At 45.7% G+C, this 12,326-nt stretch overlaps 1 protein-coding gene across 15 annotated transcripts in view; it reads right to left on the reverse strand.

Annotated features, from left to right (window-relative positions):
* APBB2 (amyloid beta precursor protein binding family B member 2) overlaps nt 1–12,326 on the reverse strand; it is a 373,280-nt gene that overhangs the window by 70,525 nt on the left and 290,429 nt on the right. For all 15 annotated transcript variants that reach the window (XM_019552764.1, XM_019552769.1, XM_019552770.1 and 12 more), the window contains one exon: nt 8,292–8,438. In XM_019552764.1, the coding sequence (XP_019408309.1) occupies nt 8,292–8,438 (147 nt within the window). The remainder of the gene's footprint in view (nt 1–8,291; nt 8,439–12,326) is intronic.

Here is a 12,326-nt window from a genome sequence, read left to right on the forward strand (position 1 = left end):
ACCTGGTGACTGTCTATAAACTCACTAGGGGGGACCAGAAGGGTCTAGGGGAGACACTGTTTCCCCTAGCACCCCCTGGCATGACAAGGAACAATGGACACAAGTTATTAGAGAGTAGGTTTATATTAGACATCCGCAAGAACTACTTCACAGTTAGGGCGGCTAGGAGCTGGGGAAGTGGTGCTGGCTCCTACCCTGGGGATCTTCAAGAAGAGGCTTGATGACTACCTGGTTGGACTCATTTGAGTCCAGTCTTTTCTCCCGCCCAGGCGGGGGGTCGGAATTGAAGATCTACAAGGTCCCTTCCGACCCTACTTCTATGATTCTATGATTAAAGCCTTTCTGTCATTACTTGAATGAGGTGTCATGTTAATCCTTAACTGCACTAGGTCTGAATCCCACTTTTGACTGCAACAAGTTAAATAGAGAATTATAATGTAAATCATTTTCAAGTTTTGCGATATGGAAAAGTAGCACTATAGACAGACTATTTAGACTTTATCTTCCCTTCCATTTTACAGAACTGTGGGAAGTAGGAATAGCATAGCCTAAGGGTGTCAAAGGCCTGCAGCAAGGCAGTAACCCTTGACTTCAGGAGGGCCGATTTCAATGAGTTAAGGAGATTAGTCAGAGAGGCACTGAGGTCCTGGATGGTAGGGGAGTTCAGAGTCCAAGATGAGTGGTCGTTCCTTAAGGAGATGATTCTCTGAGCCCAAAGGGTGATAGTCCCAATGCAAATCAAAGCAGGCAGGAGTGCTCAAAAGCCCCTATGGCTCACCAGAGGCAATCAGGAATGTCTGAAAACTAAAAAGGAGATGTACACCTGGTGGAAGGGAGGGACTATCACCAAGGAGGATTCTCCTCTGTTGCTCGAGACTGTAGGGGGGCTGTTAGGAAGGCTAAGGTAGAGATGGAACTACGTGCAGTGACCAGAATCAAAGATAACAAGAAGTCCTTTTTTATATACATGGGGAGTAAAAAGAAAGCACCGGGTAACGTGGGGCCCCTGCAGGACACGCTTGGCAATCTGGTGATTGCATCAGATGAAAAAGCTGACCTCTAACAAATTCTTTGCCTCCATTTTTCTGAGCAGGGACCAGGACATCCCCCCCACTGGGATTCTGGACGGAGAGGTACTGCCAGACCTAGGGTCAGAGAGGACCTATTTAGGGAACTTCTGGTGGGGCTGGACATGTTCAAAATCGGCAGGTCCAGATGATCGCCACCCCAGGGTGCCGAAGGAATTGGCAGGGGTCATTGCGGGACTCCTGGCACAGCTTTATGAGCACTCATGGTGCTCTGGCCAGGTGCTAGAGGATTGGAAAAGGGCCTATGGGGTCCCCATTTTCAAAAAAGGGAGGAAGGAGAACCCAAGTAACTATAGGCCCATTAGTCTTACCTTGGTCCTGGGAAGCTCTTTGAAAAAATTATCTAGGAGCACACCTGTGAGGGACCAGCAGGGGGGATTATGCTTAGGGGCAACCAGCATGGGTTCATTAGGGGCAGGTCATAGATTCATAGAAGTAGGGTTGGAAGGGACTTTGTAGATCATCAGGTCCAACTTCTGCCCTGGGCAGGAGAGAAGTGTGAGACTGTGAAGTAGTGTCTCCTGATATCTAGCCTGAATCTACTCTCTAACAACTTGTGGCCATTATTCCTTGTTACCCCGTAGGGCGCTAGGGGGAACAAGGTCTCTCCAGAGGAAGGCCACCTGCATGATTCGGGGACAGCAGGGAAGGCCTTACAAAGGGAGGCTACAGGACTTGAACTTGTTAAGCCTCCACAAGAGAAGGCTAGGAGGGTGGCCGTCCATAAACTTACCGGGGGAACCTGCAGGGAACGGGAAAGTCCCTGTTCCCCCCAGGCACTACCAGGAGTAACTAGGAATAATGGCCAGAAGTTTATTGAGAGTAGGTTCAGGCTAGATATCAGGAGGCACTACTTCACAGTGAGGGTGGCAAGGATCTGAAACCAACTTCCAAGGGAAGTAGTGCTCACTCCTACCTTAAGGGTCTTCAAAAGGAAGCTAGACAATCACCTGGCCAGGGTCATTTCACCCCAGCATTCTTTCCTGCCCACGGCAGGGGGTCGGATTTGATGATCTGCTCAGGTCCCTTCCAACCATACCAACTTTGAAACTAATATGATGCCGTATCTACAGAAAACAATTTCTTTGCTTCTGTATTCACATCAGTGGCAAAACTTCAACTGACTTGTATGAAGTAAACATGTAACCACTGGTATTTATGCACCAAATGCCAACGGATAATCCTACCCTAATTCTAACACCCCTTCAATAATATTTTAGTCTAGTTGGTACTTCTAACCTTCCTTCAACTTTAAAATTGTAATTTTTAGTGAACTTTACTCGTTCCTTACAACTCTGTTACAGTATGTACTGTGTATTCCTTCCAATTTTCACCCAGTTCATCAACTGTACTCTCTCTCTTTATTCAGCTCCCTCTTAAATATGCTCCTTCCACAAAGCCTCCCCAGCACTACTCTGCTAAACAAGATATAAGGTTCTACAGATTTCTTTAAAAGTCAACAAGAACCTATTTACAATAATGGGTACTTCATCAAGTTCCATGTCTGAACTGTATTATTTGTAGAGCTGAGTAAAAGTTTATTTCAGCAGTTTTGGGGAGACAAAAGGATATGGAACTTTTGCCAATTCAGACTGAAACCAATTAACAGTTTCAACCAAAAAGGGGTGTGGGGGGAAAGGTAGGGGAAAGGAACAATAAGGAAAAAATTAAAAATATCATTTTGGTATTTTTGGAATAAACTGGCTTAACTTTTTGTTTCAAATTTCACCTATTTTTTAAGAAAAGCAATAAAGAGTTAAACATCCAAAAAAAGCAAAGCTTTTCATTTGAGGTCAAATGGAATGCTTCTACTTGATAAAATGGTGTTTGGTATTTGATAAATAATGCAATATGGAGCAGGGATGAACTTTTTGGGTATCTTAGTTCAGCCATCCACTCAAAAAATCCATTAGCATAGCTCTACTTATTCGTCTAGTAAGACTGAATTGAAGGAACTAGTCACATAAATAAACTGAGTGAAATATGGTCCTAAAGCAGTACCTTTCATCTTGATTTTCTTCCTTCACCACAAACTCCTAGGTATATGCAGACATTCACTGAACTCAGTCTACAATCACATGGCTTATTTAAGATGAGTGACAGTAGACTGGGAGCAGCTTGTACACATGTTCACCAGTGACAGGAGCCAAACCAGGAACCTGGCAGAAATAGCCTGGGATATGGGGAGAGGTGGGCAGAATCAGTGGGGCTAACAGGTCTGGGGGGTGGGAGGCTTTGGGAAGATGGGTGTGGCTGGTAGATAGTCCACCCAGGAATGAGGAGGATCAACGAGGGTGGGGAAGAGGGAGAGGGAGCTAAAAATAACCCCATCAGAGGAAGTGGGGGAGGTGTTTAGGAAGAACACAGCCCCAGGGATGGGTCAAGTAGTTGGACTCTCTTAGCCCTGGGTCTGTGCTCTGAACACATGCAGATGTTTGATAGATTGGGCTAACCCAGGGTAGGCAACCCCTGGCACTGGTGCCAGAGCATGACACATGAAGACATTTTGCTTGGCACATCTGCCTCAGAGCAGATAGTCGGGAAGGGGCTGGGGCTCTGCTGCCACAACAAGTATCAAGCCCCCCACAACTCCCCCATCATCCACCCCTGGCATGCCAGCATCTTATACATTGAAGTTGTGGGTGTTTTTGGCACTCTGCCCAAAAATGTTGTTGACCACTGGGCTAACCCATTCCCAGGTTAATTTACCACCTCAAATGAACTTAGACTGGGCACACCATTTTTTACCCACCTTAATCTCTCTGACTTTCTGCATAGACTGGCACTTAGATTGACCTAACCTTCATTAGGTCTATATCATAGAATCATAGAAGTAGGGTCGGAAGGGACCTTACAGATCTTCGAGTCCAACCCCCTGCCAGGGCAGGAGAAAAAACTGGGCTCAAATGATCCCAGCTAGGTAGGCATCAAGCCTTCTCTTAAAGACCCCCGGGGTAGGAGCCAGCACCACTTCCCTTGGAAGTTGGTTCCAGCTCCTAGCCGCCCTAACTGTGAAGTAGTTCTTACGGATGTCTAATCTAAACCTACTCTCCAACAACTTGTGGCCGTTATTCCTTGGGGCGCTAGGGGAAACAAGGTCTCTCCCAAACCCTTCTGGTCCCCCCTAGTGAGTTTGTAGACTGTCACCAGGTCCCCCCTCAGCCTTCTCTTGTGAAGGCTGAACAGGTTCAGGTCCCACAGTCTCTTATTGCAGGGTCTGCCCTGTAGTCCCCAGATCATGCGGGTGTGGCCCTCCTCTGGACCCTTTCAATGTTGTCCACATCCCTCCTGAAGGGAGGCGCACAGAACTAGACACAGTACTCCAGCTGTGGTCTGACCAGTGTTGCATAGAGGGGAAGGATCACCTCCTTGTCCCTGCTAGAGATGCATCTGCGGATGCATGACAAGGTGCAGTTAGCCCTTCCAGCCGTGACCTCGCATTGTGGGCCCATGTTCATCTTGGAGTCAATAATGACTCCAAGATCCTTTTCTGTCTCCATGCTCTCAAGAAGGGTGTTTCCCATCTACATAAATGTAACATCTCCACATAGTCCAAAACAATATATTTTTTAAAGGTAATAACCTAGGAAACTTTTTAGAAAGTACAATTTACCATCCTCATTCACATTAAGGTTATTGGACAGATATCTATTCTCAATTTGCATGCAAACAAACTTAAAAGCAGGAAAACAGTTTTCACTCCAAATGGACTGAGGCATTAAGTTATTTTTTTTGTTCTAAATACTTCCTTACTCCAAACCCCAGCCTGAAGCCTCTGTACCATGTAAAAAGAGTGCAAGCCCTAAGGTCATGACACTGGCACTGGATGAATGGACCTTTCATTCATCATTTCACAAAGATAGGCATTTTTTGTCTGTAGTCACTTTGGCTAGCTCCTAATGATAAGACAACCTGTTCTGATGGGGTGGCAGTGAAACCCTCTGTCACAGAGTGGGGCCTCGGAGCGGCCGTGATCTCTCTAACACCCCCTACTGTGCCAAGTAGGTGATCCAGCACCCTCTTTCTCACCCGCCACGTCTTGCTGTTATATATAGTTTTATATGGGAGGCTGCCTTTCTGTCCCCTTGGACACGGTGCTAGGATTGTCCGGGCTCCTACTTTGTACTGAGTGACCTGGTGCACCCCAGCCTTATGAGCTACACATGCCTCCAACCTCCCCTTAAGCACACCCCAAGCCTTGCGGATCTTCCGGACATTATCCCGCCAATGTTTTTTCCTTAGAGGCCCTCTCAAAGGCCTCCGCCTGAATGTTCACCCTTACCGGGCTCTCGGCTCTCGTACTCGTCCTCTCCTGGGGCTTCTCCCTCTAGGCACCCTCGCCTGGGGCTTCTCCCTCTAGGCACCTTCTCCTGGGGCTTCTCCCTCTAGGTGCCCTTTGCCCTCACTGGGCTTCTCAATGGGCTTCTCTTGCTATGCGCCCACTCCTGGGGCTTCTCTCGCTATGCGCCCTTTGCCCTCACCGGGCTCCTCAATGGGCTTGCTCCCCTCTCCAGGCTTCTCAATTACAGGCAGTGCCAGACTGGGGTCTGCCACCCATACATCCCGCAGTCACCCGCATCAGGCCTGTACCTCGTGCTTTCCATGGTCACCCGCACTCGGGCCTGTGCCTAGTGCTTCCCGCGGTCTCACGCCCTTGGATCTCATCTCCTGCGCTTCTCACGGTCGGGGCTCAGGCGGCCGTAGCCGTGCCTGGCCCCCTGACCCACCGTCTGGGTCTTCAGCCTTGCTCGGGCTTCTCTAGCTATTGCCCACACAGGGCTGGGGTCAACACCCCCCCCAAACGCAGCGCCACCCCGGCGCCAAACTGCTGTGCCTTCCCCAGCACCCGCTTGCTGTGCCCTAACAGGGCACCAGGAACCCCCACCTTACTGGGGAGCTCCCTTGAGGCCTCCTCCACCCTTTATAGCCTCACCCAGTCCTCCGGATTTATACAACCAATGACACAGCAAACACAAAGCCATAGGTCAACCCGCTGTAACACAGAACTAAGCCTCGCAGCTATAACATACATTCCTGTCAAGGTCCTCTCTACCTCGTCTCATCATGTAGATGCTCAGTCAGTCAGGTGGCTGTGCCATGCTCTGCTCCGCAGCAGAGCTGCTGCTCCTCAGGCTGCCAGAGGGGAACTGCCACCTAGGCTTCAGCCCAGGCTGTTTATAAAGGCCTGGCCCTGCCCCCTTCTGGTCACCTGACCAGTGCAGTTGCCCCAGAAACTGGCACCTGTGCTGCCCTGAAGATTGGCAGCTGCCCTTATCCCTTCATAGGCACAGGGCACCTGAGTGCCCCTGTGACACCCTCTACCAAAAATATGCAGGTTCTCTACTTATACAACTATAAGACAAGATTTCTTGTAATCTGGTAAATGAAAGCAGTACTTTTTTTAGCCTAGGACAGGGGTTGGCAACCTATGGCCTATAGGCTGAATCCAGGCCACAGATAGACTAGATCTGGCCTGTGGGAGCTCAGGGAACTGGCAGCACATTCCAGGCAAAGCTGTAGAGAAGGTACCAGGGAGGTACAGCAGTGTGGCCCATGGCAGGGGCTGGGTTGCAAATAGTGGCCCACAGTGACAAACGGTTGCCATCACCCAGTCTAAGAAATTAAGGCTAGAGAAGGCATATTTCAGCTTTTTGTGGATTCCTTTTATTCCCAATTTCTTTGCTCATATAGCACTTAATGTAGCACTTAATCAAAGTATTTTTCAAAAGTAGCCATAATTTTACAGATAGGGAGACTGAGACAGAGAAGTGACTTGCCCAAGAACATCCAGTAGGCTAGGGGAAGAGCTGGGAACACAACCCAGGGCTCTGGTGTTCCAGCCCAGTGCTCTACCCACCACGTGATACTACTTACTCCATATAGACTCATACTGAATTTTCATTATGTAATGTTCATCCTCTTCACATATGACATTGGCATTTGGACCATGGGGTGCAGGAACTCTAAGTTAGTATAATATTTATGCCAACAGGTCAAGAGACAGGAGCACAGCATGGAAAACAACTTGGCAGTTGTTTAAAACAGACCAGTCATGCCTTCACTCAAACCTTCTTGTAACATTTTGGTGCAAATGTTTTATCAACTCAAAGGCAAACAAGGCTCTTTGGGTCAAACAGATATCTTTTATTAGACCAAATTAAATAACTGGAAAAAAAATTCTTAACAAGTTTTCAGGTTTAAAAACCCTTCGTCAGGCTCAGGAAGCATCTGCAGTTGGTGTGTGCTCTTCCTGGATGGACCGAATAGTAAAGAAACCAGAGGCTGGTCTGGTCTGCATGCAAAATAGGTAGTCAGTGAAGATGTAAACTGAGGAGTCAGTGGGTGAGAGACAGGCTGGGGGGGAAGGGAGAGGAGAGGCGGGGGAGAGAAGAGGGATGAATATAGCAGGTAAATAGTGGAAAGGTACTTGGGGAGTCAGATGTCAGGCAAGTTATAATGTGTCATAAATCCAATGTCTATATTTAATCCATGATTTTATGTCCTTATACCAACATGCCTGCAACCTACTTCCCTCATCAACCTGAAGTTTCTTACACTCCTTTTCCACTTGGTAATGGGCTTGAGAGTGGAATAAGGCATTAATCCAAAGCCCACTTGTAGCCAATAAAAATGTTCCCATTTGTTTCAGTGACTTTGGATGAAGGCTTCTGGCAGTGTGATTATACAGCAATCTATTAGTCAGAGTAACTCCAGCCTCCTTAAACAATACCTCACAACAAACATTTTATTACCAAACTATATAGTCTCAGTATACCTCAGCCATTAGTTACCTTAATATTGGTCCTGTTATACAGTACATAATATACAAACCGGAGATGCAATAATTTGATCACAGCATTTGTGACACCTGCTTTTCTAACCAGCCAAAAACAAAAAATCTCAAGGTCATTCTCAGTGTCTTTTCTGCTTTTTGGCAGCACCAGCTGTTGCTACAGCAGTCCCAGACTAGCTCTGATTTTTCATTTTGTTTTTCACATTAAAGTTGCATAATAAATTACACTATTCAAATGTTACTTTTTAGTCAGTAACATTTTAAACTGGTACTTTATATGGGTGGGAAATTTACCATGTGTGCACGTGTGTGCACTTTTCAAGGTGTTTTACAGAATGGGAGGGCTGCATTCAAGGAAGAAATAAAATGGTTAATTCACCAAAAAATGGTTACATTTACTAAACTCTTACCTCTCCCCAAATTCCGACTGTGTCTCTGATGTCATTTTTACAATAAGAGAGTTGTCTAATGCAATTGTTAACAGCAACACTACTTTTTCCAGGAGCAAGATCTTCTTCTGCCATCTCTACCCAGCCCAAAGAGCGCACAGCAAAACACTAAGACAAAAAAGAAAAGAAAAATATAAATAAAAGTATATGCATGTAAATCAAAACTCCATACGCATCAGCAAAGCTGCATGAGAGGCGAAAGAAATGTTATGCCATATTCTTCTCTTTGCTAGATGAATGTTTAAACTACCCCTGACTTTGAATGAGGTAGCATCATGAACTTCTATTGCTCAAAGTGTCACCTTATGAGGTGATGTGCCTAGGAAATAGGTAAATTAAAATGTACAGTTTGAGAATGTAAGATGATTTTTTTTCCAGAAACAATGAGTGAAATTGAATGAGGCATCAGGAAAGGATACCCTTCTTATATCTCTATAGCTGCAAACTTCAATAAAATACAAGATTAAATGAGAGACATGTAAAGAACATACTGATATTTAGTGTTATACTCCTGTACCAGAAAAAGCAATTATACCTATACATTAGGAAGGCAGTCCTAGCTACGGTCTTAGCTTTAGTTTCCTAAAAATCCTATTGATTGTGGCATGCTGTGAAATGCACACATACAATATATCTACCTGGCTAGTTTTAACCAGAAAAATTAATTTATTACAGATTACAACTATTGGCTTAATGGTCTAAGCAAGGCAGCAAACAATGGTAAAGTTAAAATATCAACTAAGGGATAGTACATTGTACAAAGAACGAAGCTTTTGTAAAAGAATCAGAACGACTGTTTTAAAAAACAAACCAATTACAAAAATTATAAAGCAGACGGATGTTTAGCCAACCAGAGCACTCCGTTGGCAGAACATACCAAGGCTACATTATTCTCCACATATGGTGCTTTTTGTAAGCAAAACAAAAAAGGGAAGAACTGCCTGGAAATGTCTAGATTATAGTCATTGTTGCAGATTTATAAAAAAGTACATTTTAACTTGGAAAAGGAACCTCAGTGAGTACAGAGGGGGAAACCATATCCAATGGGGACAGGATTTTATTTAGACTGTATGCTCTCAAATGGTATTTATCACTTGTGTTCTAATAGACACCACAAACTTTCCTAAGTCTCCTGAAAATTTCACAAGTAGTGGCAATACTCCGAAGATTTTATATATGATACCAAACACATTATTTTTAAGCATAGAGAAATAGAATGGTATATATGGATGTCAGATATAAGTTATGTTACCTTTGAGAATTTAGGGACTCATCAGATTCTACTATATCATTCCATCTCTCTTCAGAGAATTAAAAAAAAATTTTTAGGCTTCCTACTTCAACATTAAGGATGAAGTAATTCTCTTTCATAAGGAATTAGGCAGTATTCAAGTGTTGGCCTGATTTCTATCAACACTTACAGTTTTTTCTAGAGAAGCCCAAGCTTCAGCAGATGCATAGCCCACAAGAACAGCAGAAAGATTTAGAATTAATAATTGAAAGTTTGCCTATATATAACATCGCTTTTCTTTCACAGTGAATATTTCCTCTCAAAAATAGATCAAAGAGTAAACTGGCCCTGTGCAATCCATTTTCTGTGCAACTTGGCAGGTGCTCAAAAGAAAGGAAATGTTAAAACAGAACACCCGTGCATTGACTTCAGCCTTCCTGTAACCTCCAGGTGCAAAGGTTACACCACCAAGGTTGTGGTTAGGGCTGCGCAAAGCTTTGGTAGCTAATTCAATCTGGAAGAGATTTGGCCCGATTTGGGGACCAAATCTCTGAATCCTAATCAAATCGGGAGACCAAGTAAAATCTCTGAATCGATTTGAAGCTGGGCAAGCAGCAGCAGGACAGAGCCACTAAAGCTGGCTCCTCCCACTGGGGCAAACACAGGCATAGCTGGAGGAGCCGCAGAAGAAGCCCCCATGGCTGGCCTGCCCAGCCCTATGCCCCGCCCAGCCCAGCCCAGCCTCCACCACCGAAACAAAAAACAAAACCCCCACACTCAGTGGCTCTGGCAGGGGTGACTGGGGGCTCGTGGCCCCCCGGTGCAGGGCAGGGAAGTGGAAGTCACCCCGCAGCCTGGCACCCATGTGGCAGCTGTTGCGTCACTCAGCACAGCACTGTATGCTGCCTGGGAGTTGGGGTGGCTCCACGTGTCACCCAGAGCCCAGCACTGCTCAGTCCCAGCCTCCAGACATTGCTAAGCACCCTGACAAGCTGCGCTGTACCTGCGCCATGGGGCAGCTGCGGTGTGGGTGCTAAGCAGGGGAGGTGATCCCCGCTACCCCATGCTGCCTTGGTAGACTGTCACAAGGCCCCAGTTGCTGCTGCTGCAGCCACTCAATGCAGGTTTTGTTTTGGTTTATTTTTAATTGCCAGGATGCTGAGCTGGGCAAGGCATCCATCAGGGGCACAGAGATTGGGGAGTGGGGGCTAAGGGGGGAGAGGGGATCTGCCACGTGGCCCCAGGGCCCCCACAGCCACTGCTACTGCCAGTGAGTATGTTTTGTTTTTTTGATTCCCCGGACTACTGGGTCCGGGCGGGGGGTGCTCTGCCAGGAGGTCACAGAGCCCCCATAGACACCGCTACAGCCAGTGAGTGTGGGGCTTTTTTCCTTTTAAGTGCTGGGAGACAGGGCCGGGTGGGGCAGCCATAGGGGCTCCTCTTGCTCCTCCCCCTGCCTGGGGAGAGGCAGGCACAGCTGGAGGAGTCACAGGAAAACCTGCAGCCTGCCACTCAGCTGATCCAAATCACCAAACCTCTCTGAATCAGCACTGAATCTTGTGAAGCTGATTCAGCCAAATCAATTCAGGACAACGATCTGAATCTCCAAATCAAATACTGTCCTCCAAATCGGCCAAATCCAAATGCAAATCAAATACTTCCCTATCCGCACAGGCTGTGTGTATGTACACTACACATGTACACTATCTTCAGGAGAACATGTATTGTCTGTGTGTATGCATGCACAGGCCCACACACAATCTTTGGGAGAGCTTTTATTGTTTTGAAGTTGTGTGCTGTCTTAATCAGCCAGCTTACTATTGTTCCAGGAAATCAAATGATCCATCATGCAACAGAAGTCAGAACTACGAACAGGACAAAATGCATTGTTCAGTGCTGCCCTCCTGTGACAAACAGTTTTCAGTGTTATCAGCATCTAGCATGTAACATCTATCTAGTTACACAGGACCGCTCCTGTAAATTGCTTTGAACTGCTGCAATCTTCAGGGGGGCTCTGTGTAGGTATCAGAAATAGTCCACATTCAGGAAACAGCAGGAGGTCATCTATAGCATACAAAAATAAAGTGGAGCCCTTATAAAATTATCAACTGTTCTACAGCTAAGAATTTGTAGTCAAACTCAATGCCTTTATTATTAAGTTATTATTATATTATTTGTATTGGTATATTACATATAGGGAAAGGAATATCCCATGTACCAAAAACATATCTATTTATCTTGAACAACATTAGATACCAGCGTTCCCTTTACACTGTGTGGCGTACACGGCCTGCAGGTGCGGTCATGCCTCGCTGCCAGGTGCACCTGTGTGGCCACACATGCCACACAACTTGGAGGGAACACTGTTAGGCACTGTGCTAGAAAAAACAACAGTGTTAAAAAGGGTAGTTTAAATTGTTTTGCTATCCAACACCATCAAGAATAACTTTTAGTATACAATTTGGGTTCATAAATTTCTACATAAGATTATGCAGGAGGAAGGGGACTAAGTTAGTTCCTAACACTGTTCTAAGTGAATGGCGCATTAAATTGTGGATTATCATTTTAAAATACATAAGATACATTGAGATGACTGAATTGTTCACTGCAGTTTGGTATCTCCCTGGAAGCTTGAAAAAAATTATTCAACAGATTTTCCTTTCTCCCTTGGTGAACACTGGGGACCCAATTTAGAAAATACTTATCTGCTTACCTTTATGCACTGTGAGTGAAATCTGGGTTCTGAAATCAATGGATAAAATACC

The sequence above is a fragment of the Crocodylus porosus genome, unplaced genomic scaffold (genome assembly GCF_001723895.1).
Source record: "Crocodylus porosus isolate Cpor-Errol unplaced genomic scaffold, CroPor_comp1, whole genome shotgun sequence".
Taxonomy (NCBI): domain Eukaryota; kingdom Metazoa; phylum Chordata; order Crocodylia; family Crocodylidae; genus Crocodylus; species Crocodylus porosus.